The 25,795-nt window shown below is 38.8% G+C and overlaps 1 protein-coding gene across 9 annotated transcripts in view; it reads right to left on the bottom strand.

The window, feature by feature from the left end:
- Positions 1 to 25,795, bottom strand: part of TMC1 (transmembrane channel like 1) — a 312,031-nt gene that overhangs the window by 36,659 nt on the left and 249,577 nt on the right. For all 9 annotated transcript variants that reach the window (XM_081067289.1, XM_081067284.1, XM_081067290.1 and 6 more), the window contains 3 exons: positions 21,764 to 21,870; positions 18,974 to 19,072; positions 6,369 to 6,511 (listed from right to left, as the gene is read on the bottom strand). In XM_081067289.1, the coding sequence (XP_080923415.1) occupies positions 6,369 to 6,511; positions 18,974 to 19,072; positions 21,764 to 21,870 (349 nt within the window). The remainder of the gene's footprint in view (positions 1 to 6,368; positions 6,512 to 18,973; positions 19,073 to 21,763; positions 21,871 to 25,795) is intronic.

The following is a 25,795-nucleotide window of genomic DNA, read 5'->3' as shown; positions in this document are numbered from 1 at the left end:
GTGCACAAGGAAAAAATATATATATGGCAAGGACTATCCTAAATACATGTCATACATTCTTGAGAAAGAAGAAACTGCAGTACGTATTTGACTCTGAAGGATAACATAAAAATATGAAGTCATAGTATATTGGCCATAACTACTGGTTATTCCTTAGTTTATAGTCTATTTCCCCAACTAAGCACTATGAAAACAGGAACTTTTTTTTGTTCACCATTAACCTCAAACATTGGATGACTCCCCAGATGGCCCATAGTAAGTGCTCATAAGTAGTTATTTAATGAATGCATGAATACATGAGTTGTGATTCTGGAAGTAAACTTAGCACGTGAAAGAGCCTCATCAAATAAAAAGCATAAAAAGCTGTCACATGGTACAATACATATCATATACTTGTTATGCTATTGCTATTCAATTCTGTACTTGTCAGCAGGATAGGCAGGTTTCGACAATACCATCTCACTTCATCGATGGTTGCCATTCATCCTGGATCACTACTGTCCTCAGTCCATACTTGCAAGGAGAGTATTCTTCAATGTTGAATTTCATAATCGACATGAATACAGCTGCGAGACATTGATATACCAAGTTTATGACACCTTACCGAGCTGTTTGTACAGTGCTGCCAATGTAAGCGCACGCACTGTAGCAAGTTCACTAACTTAATTGTCACACCTCGTAGATGCAGTTCACTAAGCAGTAACATGACATGGAACATGGGGACATTAACTTTCTCAGACTTCATCACTTTTCTGCTTGAAGCAGAAAATCCTGGCATTTCTCAAACAAGTTCAACCACAATTTGAGGAAGAGCAGACACTCACATCCTATGTGGGATTTTTCAGGACTTCCTGCCCTATGGGCAAGCCCCACTTACCCTTCCATAGCCTGCTGTAGGGTCTGAAATCCATCATTAGCAACTTCAACATTATTAGCTCCAGTGAAATATCTTTGAGAAGTAACACATTAGACTGGAGTCTATAAGGAATTATGATTGCTTGTCTCTGAGACTGAGAGATTCCTGCAGCAAAGTACGGTTTAATTGGGAGGAGGAAGGAGAGATAATTTTAAGGCTAAGATCCTATGGAAGGATATCAAGAGACATGGAAGACTTTTAAGTAGAATATCAGGAAAATAATAGCTGTCTGAATAACAGGTACAAAAAGAGTGAAAAGAAAGAGGACAGAGGCTCTGAACATCTAGGTATAAGGGAGAAAATTATTTTCACTTATTTAAAAACGTTGTGTGAGGTCAGCCATGATTTTATCATTATCTTGTCTTGTAAGACAAAGACATAGTTTTGATAAGTTTCATTTTTTTCTTCACAAAACTTTTAACTACAGGAGTTATATCAAGTTCATATAACTCCAAAGGAACTTGGCAACAAGCAAGGAACGATTTTAATATAGAATTAAAAAGACAACCCAGGTCAAGATAGAAGCAGGTCCTTAATCTTATCAATGAGGATACGTAGAGGTATCCTCATTGGAGACTAGAGGAAAAGTGCTAAAATTAAAGGATGGTGTTCAAAACTCAGTTCTAAAATTTACTGGCTATTTGAGGTTAATCAAATCATCAAGCTCCATTGAACCTTAATTTCTTCATCTATCCAATAGGAATAAATAATACCTGCTCAACAAAGTATAAAAGATTGAGGGCAGGAACAAATCAGCATGTGTAAGAAGAAGCACAATACAAAGAGGTGGTACAGCGTACTGGATAGAAAATGCCTTTTGAACTAGAAAAATCTAGGTTCAAATAGGTCCTATAGTCAAATGGCTCTGGGAAGGTCATTTAGTATCACTCATATTATTTCATTATCTGTAAAATGATGAAACTAATACCTATTATGTAATGTTTAGGGGTTAATAGATGACTATATTCCCATTTTTTCAAATTTAAAAATATTTATATGCATTTGTTGAGGCTGGTTTATGTTGTATATGTTTATTTTATATAGTAGTTATATATAAGTTCATATATACATGTGTGTATATATATATATATATGTATATATATATAGTAGGCTATATGGACAAGACCTATACTATTTGAGGCTTATACATGGCACGCTATTTAAATATTCAATGATATGCTTGTTAGCCTAGTCTGTATTATTATGACCAGATTCATAAACAGAAAAAGAAGTATATCTAATCTCAAAGAACCCTACATAGGGAAAAGTCTTAGAAAAGCCTGTTGGGATAAAATAGACAGCAAGAGGTTTCTCATTAAGAGGTGCCTGCCCTGAATGATTCAGTTGTTCCAGTAGATTGCTGCTCTGAAATATGCCTGAATTTTTAGCTCAGAGCATTCCTTTTAATAGGAACAATTAGATCTTGAAATTGAAATGCCTTTACCTTGAGATACAAAACTTCAAACTAAGGAGGACAGCAGATGAAGGAGCTGATAGTCTACATGTTATGTAACTTTATATTATATTGTATTAGTTTGACTTAGTATGTATGTAATTTTGAAGATTTCTAAGCTTCTAATGTGGTTAGTAATGTACACTGCCCTGAAAGGAAGGAAGGAAGGAAGGAAGGAAGGAAGGAAGGAAGGAAGGAAGGAAGGAAGGAAGGAAGGAAGGAAGGAAGGAAGGACCTAAAATTAGGGTGACCAAGCATCCTGGTTTGCTAGGGAATGAGTGGGTTTCCAAAAAACAAGACTTTCTAAAACCAGGAGAGTCCTGAGTCAACAAAGTTAGTCGCCTTATCTTAAAACCTCAAAGTACTTTCTTGGGTTTCGACCTCATTATTACCTTCCAATGTTCCTATTAGGTAATTAAAAATAGATATTTGCCACCATTTTGTGGATAAAAATGCTGAGACAAACAATATGGTCAAGATGACAAAGTCCATCTAATTGATTTTTAGAACTCCGGTTCCCTTTTACTTGATTTGAGTCATGTATCCCATAAAGCCACTCATGTTTATTCCACAAATATATTCTATTGGGGTGGGAGGAGATGATAAGTGGCTCTGTACAATCATTTATATCTCATCAGTTCTTTTTCCACCAAGCCTTATCCCCATGGCTAGGAGTTGAGTGGGAGTCATGAATTGTTTTGTAACTATCTTGCTATACAAGTCAATGAGTTTAAACCACTGGTCAGTCAGGTATCAAACAACCAAAGGTCCATGCCAAAGGGAGGGTCCAAAGCCAGGTTGTTTTGGTTGGCATAATATGAATGACTTTGAGGGGGAAAATGTGGACTTGGTTCCCTGTAACTATCCTAAATGGCATCTTTGAGCTAGTTAGAAAAAGTTGCCATTTTCTCTAGACCAGGGGTGTCAAAACTTTTTTCAACGGTTTTTACCAAGGGCCATATGCAGTGAAATACACAAATAGCCAGGCCACTCACTCGAGGTGAAGTACGTATTGTCTCACCTGGTTTATTTAAGTAAACTAAATATATTTTTGGAATTCGCTGCGGGCCAATTAAAAATGGATTGAGGGCCACAGTTGGCCCGCGGGCCACAGTTTTTTTTTGTTTGTTTTTTTTCCTTAGTACTTCTGTGACAAAGTGCTACAAACTAGGCAGCTTAAAATAAATTTATTGTCTCATAGTTCTAATGGGCTGGCTGGGTCATACATTCTTCGAAGGATCTAACGAAGAATCTGTTTCTTGCCTTTCTCTTAGCTTCCAGTGTTTGCCAGAAGTCCTTGATAATCCTTGGCTTGCAACTGCATGACTCCATCTCTGCCTTCTTGATCACATGGCTTTCTCCCTGTGTGTCTGTCTTCACATGGTTGTCTTCAATCTGAGTGTCTCTCAACTTGAGTTCTTTTATAAGGACACCAGTCATTTGGATTAGATGCCCACCTACTCCAGTATGACCTCATCCTAAGTGTGTCTGCAATGACCCTATATCCAAATGAGGCCATATTCTCAGGTACTGGATGGAGGTGAGGTGGGGGAGGTGAGGTGGGGTTAGGGCTTAACATATCCTACGGAGTGGGGAAAACCACAATTCAACCCTCAACAAGGAGGAATTTTGACAAATTGCTTGCAAATTTGCAGACACTAAGACTACAAAACTGAAACTACAATGTTATTTTATGTTACTTTACCACATAAATGCACAGGTATATTTTCTCCCTCTAAAAAAATATACTGCTGTAATTTAAAAGTATTAATCCATCACTTTTTCTTTGAAAGCTGTATTTTTTTATTTAACTGGGATGATTATATCTACCTACCTCGACAAAAGAAATTTTTCACTATCTGCGTTTCTTTTCTGAACATCGTTGTTATTCATTTCATTTCACCATTATTACTGAAAATAATTTTGTCAAATGACGTACTCAGGTTTGTCAGACTCGCCGGCACTCCACAGCTCAAGGCGGGCAGAGCCGCCAGCCTACAGGAACGCGACCCCACCAGGCGCCTTTTTCCTCAGATCTGTGGGCCGCAGTTTTAACACCTCTGCTCTAGACCTACATTATCCAATATGATCACCACTAGCAACCTATGGTTACTAAACACTTGAAATGTGATAGTGTAAAATAGACACAAGATTTCAAAGACTTAGTACAAAAAAAAAAAAAATATATATATACATATATAGCTTGATAATAATTTTATTTTAATTATATGTTGAAATAATACTTTTGATGTATTGAATTAAATAAAATATATTCTTAAAATTAATTTTATTTATGTATTTGTTTAATATGGCTGCTAGAAAATTTTAAACGAGATGTGCAGTTCATCTTGTATTTCTTTACATAATGCTGCTCTATAAACTTTAAATTCATCTGCCAGAAAATTATTGTAATAAATACACAGATCCATTAATGTACAACTGCATAACCATATGTGACTGCCCTGTCACTGAGGCTATCAAGTAACCTCAACTCCTACCATGCTGGCTTTGTTTCATTTTTCAATAAGCCTATGAATTGTAATCCTAATTAAATTATTAACATTTGTCAATTACCACCAGCCAAACATGGTCTAAATGCTTTGTATGTATTAGCTCATTTAGTCCTCATGGCCATCCTAAGATCAAGGCATAATCACAAGTCTATTAGAGATGGGAAACTAGAGAACAGAGCACTTGTGCAATTTGTCAAAGGCCTTTAGGTACATGGTAGAGCTGGGATTTGAATCCATGCAAACAGGCTTGAGAGCCCACCAGGATACACAGTCCCTGCAGAGTCACTGAAAGAAGCTGAGTGACCGGACATACAAAAACAAGCTTCCCCAGTGACTATGGAGACCAAGGGACCAACACAGAAATAGTACTCATGAAGCCTCTATAACTGACACCCTTGACTTTAATCTTGCCAAATCATAATGGTTAAAGACTAGATATATCTTAGATTTGGGAATGTGGTAGTACTTTATCAGATAGACAGATACCTAATATTTAGGATCTCTGATTGGACAGATAGATAAATATTTTAGATGTGGGGTCTCCACTAAGGCTTTTTTCAACTCCTGAAAGGGCTTAAGAACTGAATATGACAGTGTTCTTTGGTGGCACCAATAAGTTTGACAGGAACAAGACACAAAATGCATCACCCACTGTTCCAGAGAGCTCCTGCTCAGGGTGATTTGGACCCTCAGGCAGTGGTCCTTCCCTGAAATGGCCAATTCACCCTATGCAGAGTCAGGTAAAAGGGTTGAGACATTAGGTGTTTCAACTCTTCTCCTAAGCTAGTTCAGAAAATTGGCTAAAGGATAGATTATTCATAGCTCCAAATGTCTGTGCTAGGTTTCTGCAATGTCTTTAAGGAGAAAATTAGAAATATATTTCAGTCAGAGGGAAAAATGAACTGCTGTTTCATCAGTTCCCCCATGAAATTCTTCCTCACGCTCTAATAAATCCTTTTCCAAGACAGGCCATGATTATGCAGTTGATCATGACAGTTTCGTTGGGGGCCATTTGTTTTTGCTGTCTTATGTAGCTGAAATTTTTTGGATGAGTGATTATTCTGGCTTTTTTAAAAAATGAACAGAGAATAACAGATTCTGCCTATTGAACTGATTCTGCAAGTCACAAACCTCTCTGCACCCAAAAAAGAGGGGTCAGCAGCTGTTTCCCTGTCTTGTTTGCAACATTGATTTATACTTTGAAGTATAAAAAGGCACATTTAAAAAATAAACTTCAACGTAGGATAGGCATGCAACTACTAAGAGTGCAGCCCAGTGAGATGACCCAAAGGCCTGTGCTTGGATTCAACCCTTTGTTTGGAGGATGTCATGATATTACATTAGTGTCAGTATTAAAAACAACATTTTATCTCATAGACTCTACATCCTCTAAATATGAAACAGGAGAAAAAAACAAAATGATATCCCTTCTCCCATTTGATTCCAGAAATCATTGCTTGCTTCCCAAGAGACCAAAGAAACTTACGCTTTAAGGACAACCAGAAAGCTGTATCCAATGCACGCAAGCCCCACTAGAAAATAGGAGAGTGGCAATCTGAAATTCAGCACTCCAATCGTTCGTTGATTGTTGTAGTAGCCATAGAAGAGGACAGAGTATTGCGCTAACCCCTAAAAATCCAACAAGAAAGCCACTTAGCAGATGTTGTAAAGATCAACTTAAAGAACGAAATATTGACTTTTAAGAGGAATAACAAAATGACATTAATTTTCAAACTTGGGAGTTGGCACTGACATCGGTCCCATTGTTTGTGCTTCACAGAGTGAATGTTTCAGCTGCCACATTCATTGGCAGCGTCTTGGTTTACTTGAAATTCAGGGACTTCTAAATAGACCAAATTTTTAATCAAATATAGGCTTGCTCAACTGTGGAGCCATTACCACGAAGTGCCCATTGATTAAAACATCAAAACACACTTCACAGTGTCGTTAGATTTACAGTTTCAAGAGCTTAATACTGGGGGTAAGACCTGAAACATGCTTCCTCAGTGTGTTATGGCAGGTTTCCACTCCCAGTCACCTGAGCCACAGTTAGATTGGTTCTCCTAAACCACAGAAGCCATGTCTTACCTCAGGCAAGAAACAGGTGAGGTGACATTGGAACCAATTTGCACAACCTTCTATTCATGGAGACTACTACAGTATTCTCCCATAACAAGCATGTTTATTCATGTAATTACATGTTCCCTCCTAAAAGTTATCTACTGGGGTTGGAATCACCATTTCCCAACATTGGCATATTCTGATGCTGCTTCCTTTATAGTATTCCTCATATTCATTGTGTTTTTCACTCTCAGCATTGAAGCATTGTTTCTGTATCACTGTATATCTACTTCCCCAGCTTCTCTCTGACTTCATCTTTCTAGCAATAACTTAAAATTACTATGCTGTGGGAAACAAGGAGACACTAACTTGTCGATGTGGGGCTTCCTCTCGAGATCAAGTGAGTCATCCCTGAATCTTAGAAAATCCAGTTGGCTGACTTGAACATCATGTATACCAAGCCAGGGACTTTGAATTCTCCTGTTGAAGAAGGGAGGAGAAGTGGGACAGGAAGGGTGGAAGAGGAGACTGGGAAGAGGAGGAAATGCCTTGGAAGCTAATTTCTAGAGGGAGAATGAAGAGAAGTAATTTAGAAAACTATGTTAAACAAAGATTGTGCCAAACTCAAATTAGAGGCCATCGAAATCTGGGGAAAATGATTGCTTTCAAAATTTGCAGCAAAATTTATTTTTTTAATACTCTGTAAAAATGAGCAGATCCAGAATACCTCGGAAGAGCTCACGGGTGTAAATAGGGTTGGGATAGGATGAGTGGGGTGTGAATAAAAACTAAATTGCCTCCCTGCACCTCATCTGCCTGTGTCTGCTTTTTTTTCTTCAGCTCAATAATAAAATAAACCCAAAAGAAAATTTAGGGCTAAACAACGAGTGGGAACCTCAAAGAGGGGAAGCATATGGGCTAATCTTGTGTCCAAGATAGGAAACCAAATAGACATGGATTGGCCAAGACCCAGAAGAATAATCATTGGCCGGATTTCTCTATACTTGGTTCCAGGATATCTCTTACATTCATCAAGTTAAGGTTTTTGCTCCCTCTCACCTATTTTAAATCCAATCTCCTTCTACCCTGTCTAGAACAGTCAGACTGGCCCTCCTATCCCAGGGCAACAATAACAGAACCAGGTAGATATAGGCCCTAGTCTACAGATATCCTGAACTGTTTATTTTTTTTCCCCCATAAGTATAACATAGCATTTTCCAAACTCCTCTATTTGTCCTTGCATCTGACCCTCACCTCATTTCCTTGCTACCACCCTGACACTGAGTGATGATGGTTGCAAGAATAATACCAATCAGTAAGTTTTGTTGAACACTTAAGCATTTGTGAACACCTTACTTCATCTCACAGAATCCTGAGAAGAATCCAATGAAGTTGATACTGTCAGGGGAAATACTTTTCCTCAACTCTTGATGTTCCCTTCCACGTGGAGAAGACCTGTAAATGTACTACCTCCAGCCTCTCTCCACGGCCTCACGCTAGCCCCGGGGAGGAGAAAGTCATCTGAGAGCAGAGTGTGGATGAACAAATGGGGATGATGGGGACCGCCTATCTTCCTCCACCTGAGAGAACACACGTTGTGCTCTGCCTCTGCAGGAGAAGCCTATCCTGGTTTAAGGTTGTTGGATAGAAATGCCTGCCTGTGAAGCCCACTTACCCATAAAAAGATACCACATTCTTTAACAACAGCTTTAACAATAATAAAGGTAACTTGTTGACCTCTACCTGTCTTATCTTTTGCCTTATTTTTGGTTAGATCACAACCTGGGTAGACAAGGGAAGGAGTGTTATTTCTCATCCCCTCTCCCTGTCCAACTCAGATGAAAAAACTGTCTTAGAGATGTGAAGTATCTTGTCCAAGTTCACATAGCTTGTAAGTGACAGAACTTGAACTGGGTCTAATTCAAATCCCGTAACCATTGTGCTATACAACTTCTCCTGTGCTTTCTTTGCCTACCAGGCCTTGTATCATGCTGGTGCCATACCTTCCCAGTAAAACAACAAAACCCTATTAACCCAGCAGGGACTTTTAACCTATACCCCTGGACTGCTCCCTGGTGGTGCCAGGACCTCTTAGAAAGGACTTGGACACCCCGTTTGAAAACATTTCAGAGGGCCTCATCTCCACATGCATACACATTAAAACCTGACATCTTTTTGTAATTCATAATGACAGTATTAGGATTAAAAGACACCTCAAAATAACATAAAAGGAAAAAGGAGATATATAACAAGCACCTGGTGAATTTGTGAGGTTAGCCCAATAGCTACTGGGGCAGCTAGCTCATCTGCTGTATGTACCATTCAATATATGTTCAATGGCTGGCACTTCATAACTATTAGATCACATCCAAAGTGGTAGGGTCCTGTTTTTCTCGGGAATCCTGATTATTTTACAAAGGCTTCTTCAGTTTGCCTGTTACTACATATGCAGTCAAGTGTGTAAATGAAAAATGCACTATTGAGGGGCACATTTTTTAAAGCTTTATCCAATCCATCTTGGGGGACAGCTTTAAACATGAGTTGAAAGGCTTAAAAAAGGAACACCCCTCCCCTTCCACCAGCAGGCCCACCACGCTCCACACATCTTTCCCTTTTCCTTAAAACTCCAACAGCAGACATCTGGAAGTGACTAAAATAGCAATGACTCCAAACCCAGCCAAGGTTCTATTCGGTTTCCATGTCAGCACGCTCGGCTTTCCCTGCGGGAGCTCTCTCCCACCCCAAAATCTGTGACAGAGAAACCACAGTCAGAGCCAAGTTTCAAATGAGCATAGAAAAGGCCTGTCCAACTCTGGGTTCCATGCTTCTGTATCATCTGTTAAGACTCTCATTTCTGTTCAAATGCTGCAGCTGGTCTAGGCTATAGTCACCGACACCTTTCCACAACAAAGAGAATCTTCTGATGCTGTGGTCCCTAGGAAACAACTCATGTATTTATTTATATAACTAACGATTACTGACAACTTACTATTTGCCAAATACTATATACTTAGATTGAGTAGGAGACTGGATTATAGATGCCCTGAAAAGAGTTCTGAAAACCAAATATTCTCTTCATAAGTATTTATCACCTAAAATAATATTAGAACTCTATCCCTTTGGTGTTTCTCATGACTATAAATAAATACTCACTCTGAAAAAAACACTCTCTCCCCAGGATGGCAAATGACTTTCATCATCCTTAACAACTCTTTCTAATTTGTAGTTATTAACAGACAATTATTTTGATTTAAAAAATCATGAAGTCAAAACTGATGGAAAAACAAAAAAATAGGACTTCTGAACCATGCCTGCTGAGGGTATGTGAAGCGGGAGTGGTACTACACGAGTGGGAGTGTATATTGACTCCTTTCTGAGTTGTTATCAGCCACTTACACTTTAGTGGTAAAAAAGCAAAGTTTCAAGTATCGATGAAAGGTAGGTGATATCACTTAATATCAGATACAGAGGAATTCAGGAGAAAAGCAAGAAGTGAAAGGCTAACAACATCCGAAACAAAGCTCAACTAGCCGCTCTAGAACAGCAGCTAACCTGGCACTTATGGGATACATGTTGAGATCTAGTCCGTGTCCACCCTCCTTCTCTCCAATCTGAATCACCAAGCTCCCACCTAATTCTCTGCTCACCATTGAGTTTACTTTCCTTTTGCTTCAATCCAGATCCAGAGTTAGTAAACAGATATTCCATGGCTCTTAGCAAGGGAATGTGTCCATTACAAAGAGGAAGCTAGGCTGTCTTAGCAGATCTAGTTTTCAGCAGAGGGAATAAACTTCTACCTGTCAACAGACAGTGAATTCTGGCCTGCAAAAAGCTGGGAAGTAGGCAGTTTCTTTTGATGCCCATCTACATATTGGTGCCCTTGTCCCTCTTCCTCCTTCTCAGGTGGCATTACTGCTGCCTCCTTCCCTTTGTTGCCTTGTTTCAAGGCTCTCACTATCAGGGAACCCGCTTCCTGTTTTCTTGTCCCTCCAAGAAATGGACATTTACATGAACTAAGTACCTGAGTATGCATTTAAAGAAAGACACATTTATTAGGCATCTACCATGTACCAGACATTGTGCTAATACTGTACATACATTATCTCATTTAATTTTTATACGAGCCTGCCAAGCACTTTACACCTGACAATATTTTACACACAACAATGACATGTGCCATGATTTTACACATGACAATAAAGAGACTCAGATTGGTGGTTAATATCTCATAGGCAGTAGGTGGCAGGACTCAAAAACCCAGGTCTGTCTGAATCACATGAGTTGAGTTCTTTTCATTATGCTACACTGCATTTTTAACTGCCAGCTTCTGTAAAAAGCACTTCCATTTGCCTTTTGTGCATAGTCCACAACTAACACTAATGGTGGGAATTTTAGATCCTATGCCTAATGCCCTATTCACAATTCACTCCACTTGGATATTCCACAGATCCTTAAACTTAGAACATTCCAAAAATTTCCACCAAACTTACTTCTTCCTCCTATCCCAGAGAATGGCACCACCAACTCACCCAGGTATCGCCACCAGAAACTTGGATATTTTTATTGTCTTCCCATTTCTACCCACAACTCACATGCAATCACTCACTAAGTTCTGTAGCTCCTGCCTCACTAACATATCTGATATTGATCCCTTCTCTGCACACCACTGCTAGTTAGAGGTCTCTCTGCTTCCATCTCACACCTAGTCCAACCAACCTCACAAAGACTCTTCTAAAGGATAATTCTGACCATCCTACTTCAAAACCCTTGTGCTCTCCACTGCCTACCAAATAAAGTCTAACTCTTTTGCATAATGAATGAATCTGTCCTCCCTGATTAGACCCTCCCTTTTTGGGAGGGGGAGGTATAACACACTCATCTTTCACTACTCTACTCTCTCCCAAATACCAGCTTCACTGAATCACTAGTTGGTATTCAGTGCACAGCACCATTTTGCATGCCATTGTGCATACTGGTCTCTCTGCTTGGAATACTGTTCCCAGTTGTTCTACCCATTCTAGAGCCTAGTTTATTCCTATGTTTCCTTTAAATCTAGTTCAAGATGCCTCTGTAAATCCTTTACTGACCTCTAGACCAGAGGCAATTGTTATGGGGAAATGAATGGTTATTCCTGTCTCTCAGTATTTCCTTCAGATGAAATATTCCCCAGCCCTCCTCTACCTCTTCACTCACTCCACCACAAGGGAAGTATAGTGACTTCTCTGATTGGTAAATTTCAAATAAATTAACTGGGCTTGCCTAGCTCAAATACAACTTTCTTCCTCTAGGAAATAAGCTGTCCTCAGGGTAAGTTGGACTAATTTGGGATTCCATATTAGCAAGACCATTTGGCTAAGAGTCCCAGATTGGTGCTCTTAATTTGGTCTTTATTAATAATGAATGTGGAATTTTGATGCCCATCTGCTTCTACTTCTCCAACAAATCATTCAGAACTGAAATGGGAAATAGAGTTACTGTTTACTGGGTCCTCTCAGGACTCTGGTGAACTCCAACACCGAATCCCCCCTCTATTATGCCTCCATGTGCCCAGGGCACATGTCCGTTAGCTTGAGATTGTCACATTGTATGGCATATCCGATTAGACCATAAGGTCACTGTGGACAGGGAATACTAATAGTTATCGTTTTATTCCCAGCATCTGACATTCAATTGATGTTTGTGGAATGACTGAATGAAAAGAGAAGTTGCTTTCTGGTGATCATTAGCAATCCTCAGTTAGTTTTAGTTCCTTTAAATTTTCAACTAAACCACTCTTTTCTGTTTTTCTGCTCCCTATTACCCATTTTAATAAAACAGAGTAAATCATTCAAGATAGTAACATGACAATAACAATCTCATGTTGGGATTTAATGAATCAAAACACCAAAAAAAAGTCTCAGAAACACTAAAGCTGGCAAAACTCCTTAATTTTTTCTAATGTCTAATTGCCTAAAACGCCTACAAAATGACACATCTCAGTGCTATAAAATGAGCTACTCTGTATGATTTCTTCCCACATAGGAAAATTGGTCTTCTTTTGTTTCACAAAGTAGACATCAAAAGCATTCATTATGGGGGTTTGTTGTTCTTTGACTTCTGGACTTGCAAGGCTGCCCATTAGTTCTCTGAAGTCATGAAGAACAAAGTACTGTGAATTCATACATGAAAAGAGATGGGTGTTGTCATCTGGACACAGTTTATGCTGAGAATTACCTTAGTAGTATCTATTTAAGAAGTTTTTGAACAAATAAAACTAGTTTTTGAAAGTAGAGAAAATATTGAGACTACTTAGAAAAAAATGAATTGAATTCAGTAATTTTCAATCCCATAAAAGCATTTTATTTCAAATATTTAAGATTCAAATATTCAAGATTAAAATATTCAAGTATAGTTTATAAAAAAATAATATCTATTGGAGATACACGATTCTAGAAAATAGAAAAAAGTTTTTACTGAATTGCTTTCAAATGTTTGCAAATTTAAATAATCTATTTGTCATAACAGATGTACTAGACTCATGGTTTAGTGCTATTTGTATTATACAATATAATTTAATAGGTTGCAAGGTTCTAATCTAATTCAATCACTCACAGCCTTTAATCATTAGGTTGACCGCCAGTATTTAGATATCAGCAAATCCCTACCAGGTAAACTGAGCTCTTCCAAACAATCTTAGTCTCTCACCTGGTCATAATGATAAGACTCTTCCTTGGTCTCCTCACATTCATCTTGTCTTTCTCCAATCTTCTGAGTTTCTCAAAATTCAAGTCTGATAATGCCACTACCCACCCACCATCCAGTTAAACTACTTTCAATTGCTCTGAGAAAAAAATAACTATCATGGCCTAGATTCTAGAAGGTCACACATGGTTTGATACCTTTCTGTCTCTCCAATGCCATCTGCCCCTGACGCCTCTTCACATTCTCAGATCTCATTTCACTAGCTGTCATTCAGTCCCCTGAGTAAGGCAACCATGTCTCAACACTGGGCCTTTGCACTTGCTGTTCTCATGACCCAGAATACCTCTCCCTTCTGTCAAATTGGGAGCTTGTACTGGCTCTTCAGAACCCAATTCAAATGTTACTTTCTCAGAAAAACTTTTCCTATGATCCAGGTCAGGTTCCCTGCTATGCATTCTCTTTATACCGTTTACCTTTCTGTCACAGCACTTGGCACAGTTGCAAATACATTTACTTTTGTGGTTATTCAATTCTCTACTAGACTTTAAGTTCTTGAGACCTTGTTGGCTTACCTTTGCTTAATGCCTAGCACACTGCCTGGTACCTAGACAATGCTCAATAAATGCTTACTGAATTGATGAATAGAAGACTAATTTCTGTGATCATATTCAAAGAAGTGATGCTGTTTTCATGTTTGTAAGTATGGTACCAGGATCACAGGCATTCCAAATTTTGACAAAAAGAAAGCTCATCTTTGGTTTGGCAAGGTGCAGCTGGAGGAAGGTGCTAAAAATTGGAAGTTGTTGCCAAAGCAAAGAAAGCACTGGTAGGAATACAGACCCTAAGAAATCAGTTGTTCAAGTTTAAGAAGATAGAAGGATACCAAGAAAGCTAAAAGCAGTCCCAGGGATCTTTCCTATCACAAGCTATAGACGTGTCATAGAGAAGTCCAGGAGTAACAGACTGAGGAGACTCTGAAGTAAGAGAAAGAACCCACGATCTAGAACAGAATATAAAATGCCTCTCCTTTCAATCACACCTCATAAACCTTTGAATCTGCACTGGACCAGAGGGACCTGCACTGGACATGAAGGAAATAAAGTACATATAGGAGACAAGGATGGAAAGCCCATAGATATTGCCAGTCCCAATCCAGGTGCCTGAGCAGGCTCCCTCTTTGCTCAGTGAAGTCTTCAAAGGAGTCTTACTATGGATACAGATGAATACAGATGAGAAGATCGTCATCCCTTCCAATCTTACGATCTCCAGTTCAGGAAAGTGTCCTATCTCTGAGTGGACTTGGTAATCTACAAAAATTTGTCCCCAAAAGACTTAGCATTCTGGCTTGGGGTGATACTTTTGCCCTCACCAAGAGATAGTTTATGATTTAGAGTTTAGTCTCTGCTGAGCTAGCCCTTGGCTAGGCTGAGACAATGGCTGTGGCAAAGAGGTCATGCTAATGTTGCTAGATAACAAGAACAGTAACAGCAACAGTTCTGATCTAAAACAGAGGAGCCAAGTCACAGTTTCAGAGCCAACAAACCCCTCTAGAAGTTATAAAGGTTGTGCTGCTCAGATATCTCTCAAAATACAGTTTCCAGCTGCCACCACTTCGGATCGATGAAAAGAGATGACAATGTGTTTATCCTGAGACCACACACCCCTGGAGTCCTTCTGCCAGTTCCTCAGGTGAGGAACACTAGAGCCAGGTTATTCTTGAGTGATATGGGATTCTTTCAATGGACATCCTTGCTTAGAGACTCACCATGAGCCTGGCTAAGACATCTTTCAGAACTTTACTGCTGCCTGAGACTCTTCCTACCCAACCTTCCTTCCCTCTCTCCTTTCATGGGTATCATATCTGCTTTGCCATTCGAAGACTCTCTCTTTCTACTCCTGGTCCTATTCCCCTTTCTCATTTATAGGCACTCCCCCATATTTCTCAGGAAACCTAAAATGAATCACCCTTTCAAAAGGACTCTGAAAATAAAAATGCATCTGAACTGCTGAAATATTCCTAGAATATTTGAATTATGAAAGAAAATATGAATTATTCCATATGTGAATCACAAGAATTTCTCTCCTAAATGTGACTGATACAGTGAGAGATGGAGAAACTTAGGACAATTGAGCTATGTCTGAAAGGAGACACTCTCCCTTTGGAAGAGCATTAGTTAAAAGAACTGTTGATGCTGGAAAGACTGGGAACCAAACTGCTATTCGTTAACATTCAGAATGTCTGTGATAGTCCTTGAGGACAGACCTCAAGGAGGAGATGTGGCAAAAGTGGGCAGGGCAGAGGAACAGGCCTGGAATGATATGTTATAGATTAAAACAAAGAACTTGACATCAACGGAAGCCACATTTTAGTTTGAATTTCAGTGCCTCCTCTAATTATATGTGCTGTCTTTGGCAAACTAACTTCTCTGAGTCCCAATTTCCTCAACTAAACAGTGACTATTGATCCTCATCATGATGGGTTGTTATGCAATGGAATGTATGGGCCTGCCGTACACATTAATAGGTGTTTATTTTCCCCTCTTGCCCACGAGAGCTACCCCCACCTCCGACAACTAAAAAGATCAGAACACAGGAGGCAAAGCTGACTTGCCATTTATCCACATGGAATGTACAAAATGCCCTCAAGCTGGGAAGCTAGATCCTTTCCCTTTATTCACAGCTCAAATCTTTACCCTTATGATCTCACCGCCTGATATCAGCCCAAGCTCCTTCTAAATTCCACCTCAGTTCTTCCCTCTCTCTCCTTTACAAGAATATCAACACTGCAGTTTCTTCCTTTTTATCATTCCTACATCATTCTTGTGTTTCTGAGTAGCTTGTCAACACATACATCCTTTTTTACTGGCTTAAACTCATTTTTCTAATTCTACAGAATCAACTGATACCATTTGTGCTAATTTGATTCATAAAATACATTAGATAATTTCCCTACTTCTTATTCTTTTAATCAAATACATTTCCCCTTGATCAGTAAGGTCAATCACTAGGTACTCAATAAAAGGATTAAAACTCTAGTGCTTTGTAAAAGGTGACTTTGAGAAGACAAAAGACTGACCTAGCATATATCAAATGGTACTTGTCTGCTATTAACTAATGCGAATTTAGATGAGTTGTGATACATGTTTATAAGTGACAGAATACTGAGCTTCCCATGGGTTACTTCCAGGGCTGGGGGGCCCAGAGGAGAAGTTCCAGCCTTCCAACATGAAGCTCAATAGAGAAGCAACTGCTCACAGTGTCCCCTACCTTCACCCTATAGGTCTTCACCAAATTGGACCTGAGAGGGTTGTCAAGGGCAGTAATAAAATCCTGAGGAGCCCACTATGGCCCAAAAAAACCCTCACTTCCTCATGTATTCACCTTCTAGACCCTCCCTTCCACTCCTGAATAGATCTCTTAAAGCCACCTTCCTCTTCCTCTTTGGCAACTGATTAATATCTTTCAAATCTCAAATGGAAATTTTTCCCAAAACTTTAAATTTCAGTTATTTGACAAATGCATATGTGCGTAAACTTCAGAAATCTGTCTAAAAGTAAAAAGCCTTTTGTTATATTTTCAGTTCTTCCTTTCTCTGGTATGACTAAACGTCAGAAAATGCCAATGATATTACTAATTCTTATTCGTATTAACCAGACTGGAAGTTTATTATCTTGTTAATCAGAGGAAGAGAATGAGAAATCAAAATAGTTTTGGGGTGGCACAGTGATAAATTTTTTGAAATTTAAACTAGAGAGGGGGTGGGGAAAAGGTGGGGGGAGGAGAGAGATGAAATAAGTAAAAGGTAATAGAAAGGAGAAATGAAAGGTAAGAAGTAAAAGCTAACTCAGAGGCCATCTCCTCTATGAAACCCAGACCTTCCCAAGCAAAATTAACAACCACTTCCTGGGACTGCCCAATATCTTTTTTTTTCTTTTTTCTTTTTTCTAACTTAATACTTAATATGTTGTATACACTTGTATACAAAAGTATGTGTATCCTTTTTTTGCTGTCATGAGTACCTTGAGGTCAAGAATCATGTCACATTCATCTTTGTAAAACCAGTGTATATTTATATTCAATAAATAAATGCTGATTTGAAATGAAAATTCCAACTGCCGGGTGATTTAAGATTCCAAATGCCACAAAGTTGGAGCTGCCACTATGCCTTAGGCTTATTCCACAGCTTCCCTTGTTTACTCAGCGACTGGAAGTTTAAGTTTTTCTAGTACTGCGCACATAAATTAATTTCTATGGTTCTTATCTCAAGGCTCTACACATCCCCCCCCCCCACCTCCCTATACTCAGATTGCCAGTCAACAACATTCCTTAAGCCTCTATTCATTGAGCATTATAGCAAGGGATTCAAAGAAAATGTAGCTGATGTGTCCCTTCCCCTTTTTAGGAAGCTCACAATTTAGGGGGGGGGGGTAAGGGTAGAATTCAAAACATCTGTGAAACAGACATATTAACACCATGAACATGAAGACTATTGTTTTTCTCTCCTTTTGTCATTCTCCACTCCACATAAAACGGTCTTTTCATTTGCTACTTTTCACAAATTCCGTGAATCATCAATTCTCCAATCTCCACCTTGCTACTTTCTCATCCTCTACACTTTCAAACATCTCTAATCTGGTCACAATTTTACAAATGTGTGGAATTAAATAGATGTCACAGACTTGTACCCCACTCCCAGATGATTTTTCAATAGGCGGGAATGAGTCTCTGCGATTACAATCAACTCCACTCAGGGGAGCTCAAAGAAGAATACCAATCTTAGTACTACAGTGGAATGATGCTTATTTGGGTACCACAATCATGTGATCCTCATTTTAGTATTATTTAGAAGTTAGAATTTAGTATTGCTTAGTATTTAGTTTTATTTAGTATTGACTATTCAGTCATACTAAATAGCTTTGTTTAGGAAGTGAAAAGGTTAATATGCAATGTAAAAGCTCAAATTTCTTAACAAGATTTTTGCAGAAGCACATTTGCAAACTCTTCCTTTATTCTTTTCCAAAGCTAGAGATAAGAATATTGTTTGAAGTCTTTGAACTCTGAGCTTACCATCATTCAGTAATCTATATTCCCATTTAACCATATTATCATACTCTCAAATCCTATTCACTTTTTTCTTTCCCTTCCTCTGTCTCTCTCTCTCTCTCCTCCTCCCTCCCTCCCTCCCTTTCTCCCTCTATCCCTTTTTTTTCTTTCTTCTTTCTTTCATTTTTTTTTAAACAGGGCAGAAACATCTGTCTTAAGACCTTCACCCAGCCCCAGAAGAGGATACCACCTTCAGAATAAGGAAAAATGAATCCTCCTACAACACACTTGTGTAGAGACACTTACATTGAAGTCGTACAACACGCCAAAATTCGCTGCAGAGTCCTCTTCAGCTCTGGGAACTGTTTTTCTAGGTATAGTGCCATATGGCAAACCCCAGAGGTACTATATGGAAAAGCAAAGAAAGCAGTTAACAATTGGAAACAAAGTCTGAACCACACATGTGATCACAAATGGTTTTGTTTAAAAGCACTTCTGAAAGCTTTTCATGAGGACTCTGTGGATCTCCATGTGGGGTCTCATTTTCTGGGAATCAACTAAATTCAGAATTAAGAACAAAGGGAGTGCGAAGGACCCTGCATTCTGAGTTCAGTGAACCACCAGCAGTTGGGCCAACCACAGTGCCCAGAAGGCTACCCTCCACCACCTTCAAACTGGTCTCATCTAGGGGAGGTCTGGAAAGGAGAGGTAGCCTTTGGGGGACTATAATGTTCTAGTAAACCATACTACCCACATCTTCATATAGGGTGGGGGTGGAGGAAGAATCCCTCATGTCAAGGAAAAGAGTCCTTAAGAGAATCAGTCAGACAATTTGAGGGTGGCAGTAAGAGGGAACACTGTACCCTGATTATCCTATGTTTCATCACTAACTCAGGTTCACTGCCCTGATCTTTTGCTATGAGTTTAGAAGAAAAGTTATTAGTGGTGGAGCCAGCCAGTAAGGGAGCGAGAATAGTATAGTAAGGCTCTTGGTGAGAACTGAGAAAAAAGCACCCCTCTAGCCCCAGAGCAGGCACATGGCTTGCCAAGCAGATGTTGCTTCTTATGCAAGATGAAAACTTCCTTTCCCTGAGGCTGAAGGATGAATGTGGATGGAAGCCTGAGTACAGAGCCTGATGGTCAAAGGCTAAAAATCAGGCCAGACTCCCTCTCCCCACACAAGATGTAATGCAGCCCTTCTGGCTTCCTGGGTCTGAACAGAACAGGGGGTGAGTCCACCCAGGCTACCTTACCCCAAAGTCGGGGGCCACAGAGGACAGAGGAGATTAGGCCTCAAGTTTGCCCAGGGACACCGGAACTTTGGGCAAAAGAGCCCACGTATCAAGGGAACGCTGAGTGAGGCTGCTGGGTGGAGGCAGCTAAAAAGTGAAGGCTTGTTACCAGGAGGTGACCAGGCCTGGCCTCTGGTGGTTCTGTAAAGTTAGCACGCAGGGTCCCAATCCTCTTGGTTCTTTTGTTGGAGTCGGTAATCATTGCCCAGAAAACAGGATACCCCTTGGCATCTAACACTACCTATAAAAAAGCACCTACAGCCATTATGCTTCCTAATTCTAGGAACACATCCAATTGAACACATATTAGCTTCCTCCACTACATACTATTAGGCATTCTGCACTTTCCCAGTTGCAAAGAATTAACTACAACCTTTCATTTCCTCCACAAGGAGGCAGCATGGTGTGTAGGAAAGAGTAAATGCAGCTGATAAAACTCCGTGTAGAAGGAGTGTCATCGTGGCTAGGGTTGAAGTTTCAGGTTTCCTTAGAGGGATGAGCAAAACTAAAGCTGGGGTTACTTTGAAACAGATAAAATATGTACGTTCTGCTGCAGGTGTTTGCTTTGAAGATGAATTTATAAAGGACTTCTGATCTATGTCCATCTTCTTCTATGAGCCAGATAGCTGCAAAACCTCCATAATTATCTCAGTGATTATAAAACTAGTGGATTAGGGTGCAAAATCTTTGTACAAAATATAGAATCATGAATCCTAATCCCAGATCAATTAAAAAAAAAAACTCACTCTGAGATGTTAGCTAAATCCAAAAAGCATTATGTGACTCAGTTTTCATACATTTTAAATGGGAGAAGAAACTCTTTTATAGTCTACCTCATAAATTTGTTGTGAGGCTCATTAAGAAAAAGAAGCGGAAGTGCTTTGCACTATTAAAAGCCCAAACCTCTTTATGAATGTAAGGCATTATGAGTATTATTATGCTAATGGAGAGTCTTAAGACAGAAACTGGCCCCGATTCAAAACCAAGGGGATAAAAACACTCAGAACATCAAGTTTTGGCTGTTGTCAATACTGTATTGAACAAACCGGCTTTGAAATATTGGTACCTGAAAAAAGACCCTTTTTAAGTTAAATAAAGCCTAACCCCATTTTTGTACGGTAAGCATCCAAAGAGGTCAGGCTCGTTTAATTTCATGTGGGTGAGGGCCCTACCTCAATCTCGTTTCTGGGCTTTAGCCTATCCTCCCCATATCAACTCAGCATTTTGCCCCCTTTCTTCAATCTGGACCCATTCTCTGTTTTCCTCTCCTCTCTGACCTTGGTCCTAAGGACCCCTCCCCCCACTAGGTAGGTGTGTGTGTGTGTGTGTGTGTGCGCGCGCGCACGCGCTATCTTACTTTATATGAGAAAAAAATCTCTAACTTTTTGTTTCTTTAGTGTAGAAAAGCTGAATGCTTTGGTTGTATTAAGCATTTCTTTCAAACCAAACTTGGCAAAATAAAGAAATACAATTCACAAGGTGTCAAAGCCTTGCTCTTGGGCAATTAACATTTGGGCACAGGAAATCTGACAGAAGCCGTGAACCTTCCCATATAAACATGTACATGCAAACATACACATGACATTTTATATACAATTTCAGGAGCCTCATGCACCCTTTGGAGCAAGGATTAGGACTTTTGGCCTTCAGGCACCATTTTGAAGATTAACAAATACTATGACTCTAATAATGGATGTAGCCAGTTAGTCATTGTACTCTTAAAGGGAAAAGAGCTTTTCTAGGAGAATGATCACTTGAGAAACTTGTTGCAGCATGTTTTGTAAACTGGAAGTTAGAGTCTTACCTCTGGCAACATGACGAGGCTAAATGTCAGGATGAAGAGAACCATATTTACTCCATACATCCATCTCATGAAGAGGAAGTATGAGGCCACAGATGAACCAAATTGACCTATTAAAAAGAAAATAAAAACGGTTGAAAGGACAAAACAAAACAAAAGCTGTCTTGGTGCCTTCCAAAATAAATAAGGTCATTGCAACACATTACTTCTTTTCACCTATACAGTCTCTAGCACTCTTCTTTTTCAATCTAGGTCAAGACAGTGTTAGTCATGATGGAAGTCGTAGAGAATGATTATGACGTAAGCCTTTAGAGTCCATCCAAGGAAAAACTGCCTTTTGCTTAGCAGCCAGGATTGCCATCTGAAGAGCCCATTTTATTCCTTGAGTTAATACAGTTAAGTGAGGAAATACATACATAAAGTGGTTACTACAGTTCCTGGCCAGTGGTTAGCTATCATTATAATTATATTAGCGGTACTTTCCCCTACTTTTCCTCAGGCAAACCATACTCTTCTCAAAAAAGTTTACCATATCTCTTATGGATAGTTGCCCTAGAGGCCATCTTGTGCTGTTTCCCCACATCCCTGGTATTTTATAAGTATAGTTTAGAAATTGAAGTTCGTTCATTCACTCCACACACTTTTACTAAATATATTCTGTCAGGAATTATCTTAGACATGAAACACAATGTCACAGACAGAGTTACTGTCTTTTTTTTTTTAATTTATTGGGGTGACAATTGTTAGTAAAATTACATAGATTTCAGGTGTACAATTCTGTATTACATCATCTATAAATCCGATTGTGTGTTCACCACCCAATCAGTTCTCCTTCCATCACCATATATTTGATCAGAGTTACTGTCTTAATGCAACTTGCATTTTAGTGAGGTGTGACAACAACAAATATGTGGGAGTTTAAAAATTAAAAAAAGAAATATGTATTTATAATATATCATGCATATCATGTGTTCTATATATCATATATTACATATCATATATTCTACTATATATGATATATTACGTATGTACTATGTATATAATATATATATATATATTCATGTCAAGCAAATTGCAGACTCTGTTTACTAAGATGAGGCCGTGCTCACATGTGAGTCATACCTCTATTTCTGGAACTTAGTCTATTCTTTAGGTACCATCTAACTTATTCCCATAACACAGCAGCAGTTTTTATAGAAACTTAAAAGGAAATCAATGTCTAAGTGGACATTTTAAAAGAAATCAATTATTTTGAAGTCTGATTATTTGGAGTCATTTCACTTTGTAGAGGGGTGCAGAGTTCTACAAGAGTTCTAAAAGTGTGTGGTTTTGATAAACATACTCCCCAGGTTCTGTAACCAGATGCACTGGCCCGTCTGCAGAAAGGCTAAAACAGATCTGTCCCTCTTAGGACATCTGATCATTCACCTGGCTCCCAGTGATTTCATATTGTTTCATGGCTGTTATCTATGTTCTCTGGTAACGATTACTTGAGGACTGCCTCAGCCAGGTTCACTCTCTCATGTTTTATTGAAAGCAGTGGACTTCCAGCTTGTTGGGTCATTACAGTTACTCATTAAGTGGAGGAAAACCTTGTCTCTACATATCTAGGGAAAGTTTTTCCCTGAAAATGCACTTGCGATCCTCTGGTATAGAGAGTCCCAAGCATAGGATACTGATCCTCCCTTCTTCCCTTCCTTCCTTCCTTCCTTCCTTCCTTCCTTCCTTCCTTCCTTCCTTCCTTCCCTCTTTCTTTCCTTCCTTCCTTCCTTCCTTCCTTCCTTCCTTCCTTCCTTCCTTCCTTCCTTTCTTCCTTCCTTCCTTCCTTCGTTCCTTCTTTCTTTCCTTCCTTCCCTTTCCTCCCTCTCTCCCTTTTTTCCCCTCCCTTCCTTCTTTCCTTCCTTCCTTCCTTCTTTTCTCCCTCTCTCCCTTCCTTCCTTCCTCTTCTAATTAGCACCACAGTCCCCTCTCTCCCAGCCCCTAATACACAACTCCTGGCAAATGAGTTTCTTAAGTTAAATATAGAGTGTAAATATACCTAAAGGTAAAAAAGAAGAGTTAATTAAATGTTTCCCCATATATAATCCATATTAATATAATCCATATTATATTCCATATTATAATCCATATACATCCATATTCATTACGGATGAAATATACTTTAGACTCCAAAGTTTCCAAACTCTAGTTTTCACACTTGAAAGTAGTTTCACAACAATTTTATTTGGAAATAGAAGAAATGACACCTATTTTACTTACTGAATCCTAAGTGTAAAGAAAATGAATTGTAGGAAAATAGATTTCATGAAAACCAGAGTGATTGTAGGAAAGACCCAGACACAGTCCAAAACAAAAAACATGTAATACAGAAAACAATGTTCCTTTCTATGACACTTATCAATGGCAGAGGGGCAAGAACAATAATAAACAAAGGTCGTAAAGGAGAGAAAACAAATCAACTGGTTGACATTAAAGCTCCATCGGACCTTTCCCTGTCTCAACACAAAAATGAAAAAGAAATCTTCCCTCTTATGTCCATTTATCCTTGCAGTTCTCTCCTACTATAGGTTGTTGACTAAAACTGGCATTCACTAAAAACAGAAATCTTACTATAGTATGGCTAAAAGTGCATGATTTAAAAAATCCATTTCCATGTGCTTAGTCTCTTAGAAAAAAAACTTACCTATTCTTGTAAACAAGAATGAGCAATAATAATAGTAATAATAATAATAGCTTACGCTGTCTTGATAGTCAGTTATGTGTGCTAAGAACTTGATCAATATCAACTCATTTTACTGGAATCTAGCAAGGTTAGCTATTATTAGTTCCACTGTGTGGATGGGGAATTAAAAACTTGAACACAGACTAAACCAAGACTTCATTAGTAATAATAATAGCTACAATTTAATGAATCTTTGTTTCAGACACCTATTTGATCTCTGCATATTAATTCATTTAACCATCATCAAATCTCTGCAAGAAGGGAATTAAAATACTCCAGTCTTATAAAGACTTAGGCCCATAGGTTGCACAGCTAGTAAATGATGGATCCAGGGTTACATAGGTAGTTACACAGGTAGCAAATAATGGAGCCAAGTAGTATTGATCTACAAGTGTTTGAATCCAAATCTAGATCTCTCCTAACCATAGTGCGAAACTGCTCCTCAAGTAGAATCATACTTTAATTTATAAAAACTATGCTATATAGAATAAATATGCAATGAATGTATGTGTCTGAAAGGATGTAGATAATGTCCATCAATCAGCTACAGCTGGTCAAATTCACACATTTGGATGGTGCGTATGAATGACCAGTTCTTGTTTTTCTTTAATCTAACTGATACCATGTTGTTTCCATAGTGAATTACTGATATGCTAAAACAGAGTCTTTGGCATGTATTAATGTGAGGCCTTAAGCTTATGCAACATTCTTGTTTTTCTTTTAAATTATGGTTCAAGTTTCACCTCTCCCTCTGGTTATTATTAAGGCAAAATAATTTGTAGTCTGTCATCATGTATTATTTCCTCTTGAACAAAGGGGTAACAAGACAAGCAGATAAATATGAGCATTTCTAAATGGGAAAAGACTGATGAAATCACCTGCTGTATGAGTACAATAAATTCCATCTTGTTAGGCTAGGATACAAGGTAGTTTCTTTCAAACTGGTCTTGGAATAGAGAATTAAATGTGGCAGATTTGATTTGTATTTTCTGGAGCCCTTAAGCCAACAAAAAAATTATGAGTTTTAAACTCTGTGCTTAGAATTGCCTATTGAAGACCTTTCCAGTCTGAAAAACAGGTCTATCAAACCTCAATTTTGATATTGCCTTCTACCATTAGGAAGAAGTAGATTTCAATTCTGAGAAAGGCTTGTAATCTCCAGCTTGAAAGACATTCAATGATTTAATCTATGGTTTTAATAGTAAAGTTAGTATCACAATAGGTATAGACTATATTTCCCAGAAGTACAAATATACAGCTGCTTCAGCAAAATATGCAATGCAATGTGGTTAATAAGATGTAACCCTGGGGTT

The sequence above is a fragment of the Rhinolophus hipposideros genome (assembly GCF_964194185.1).
Source record: "Rhinolophus hipposideros genome assembly, chromosome: 11".
In the NCBI taxonomy this organism is placed as follows: Eukaryota; Metazoa; Chordata; class Mammalia; order Chiroptera; family Rhinolophidae; genus Rhinolophus; species Rhinolophus hipposideros.
This window is presented reverse-complemented; position numbering and strand designations above follow the sequence as displayed.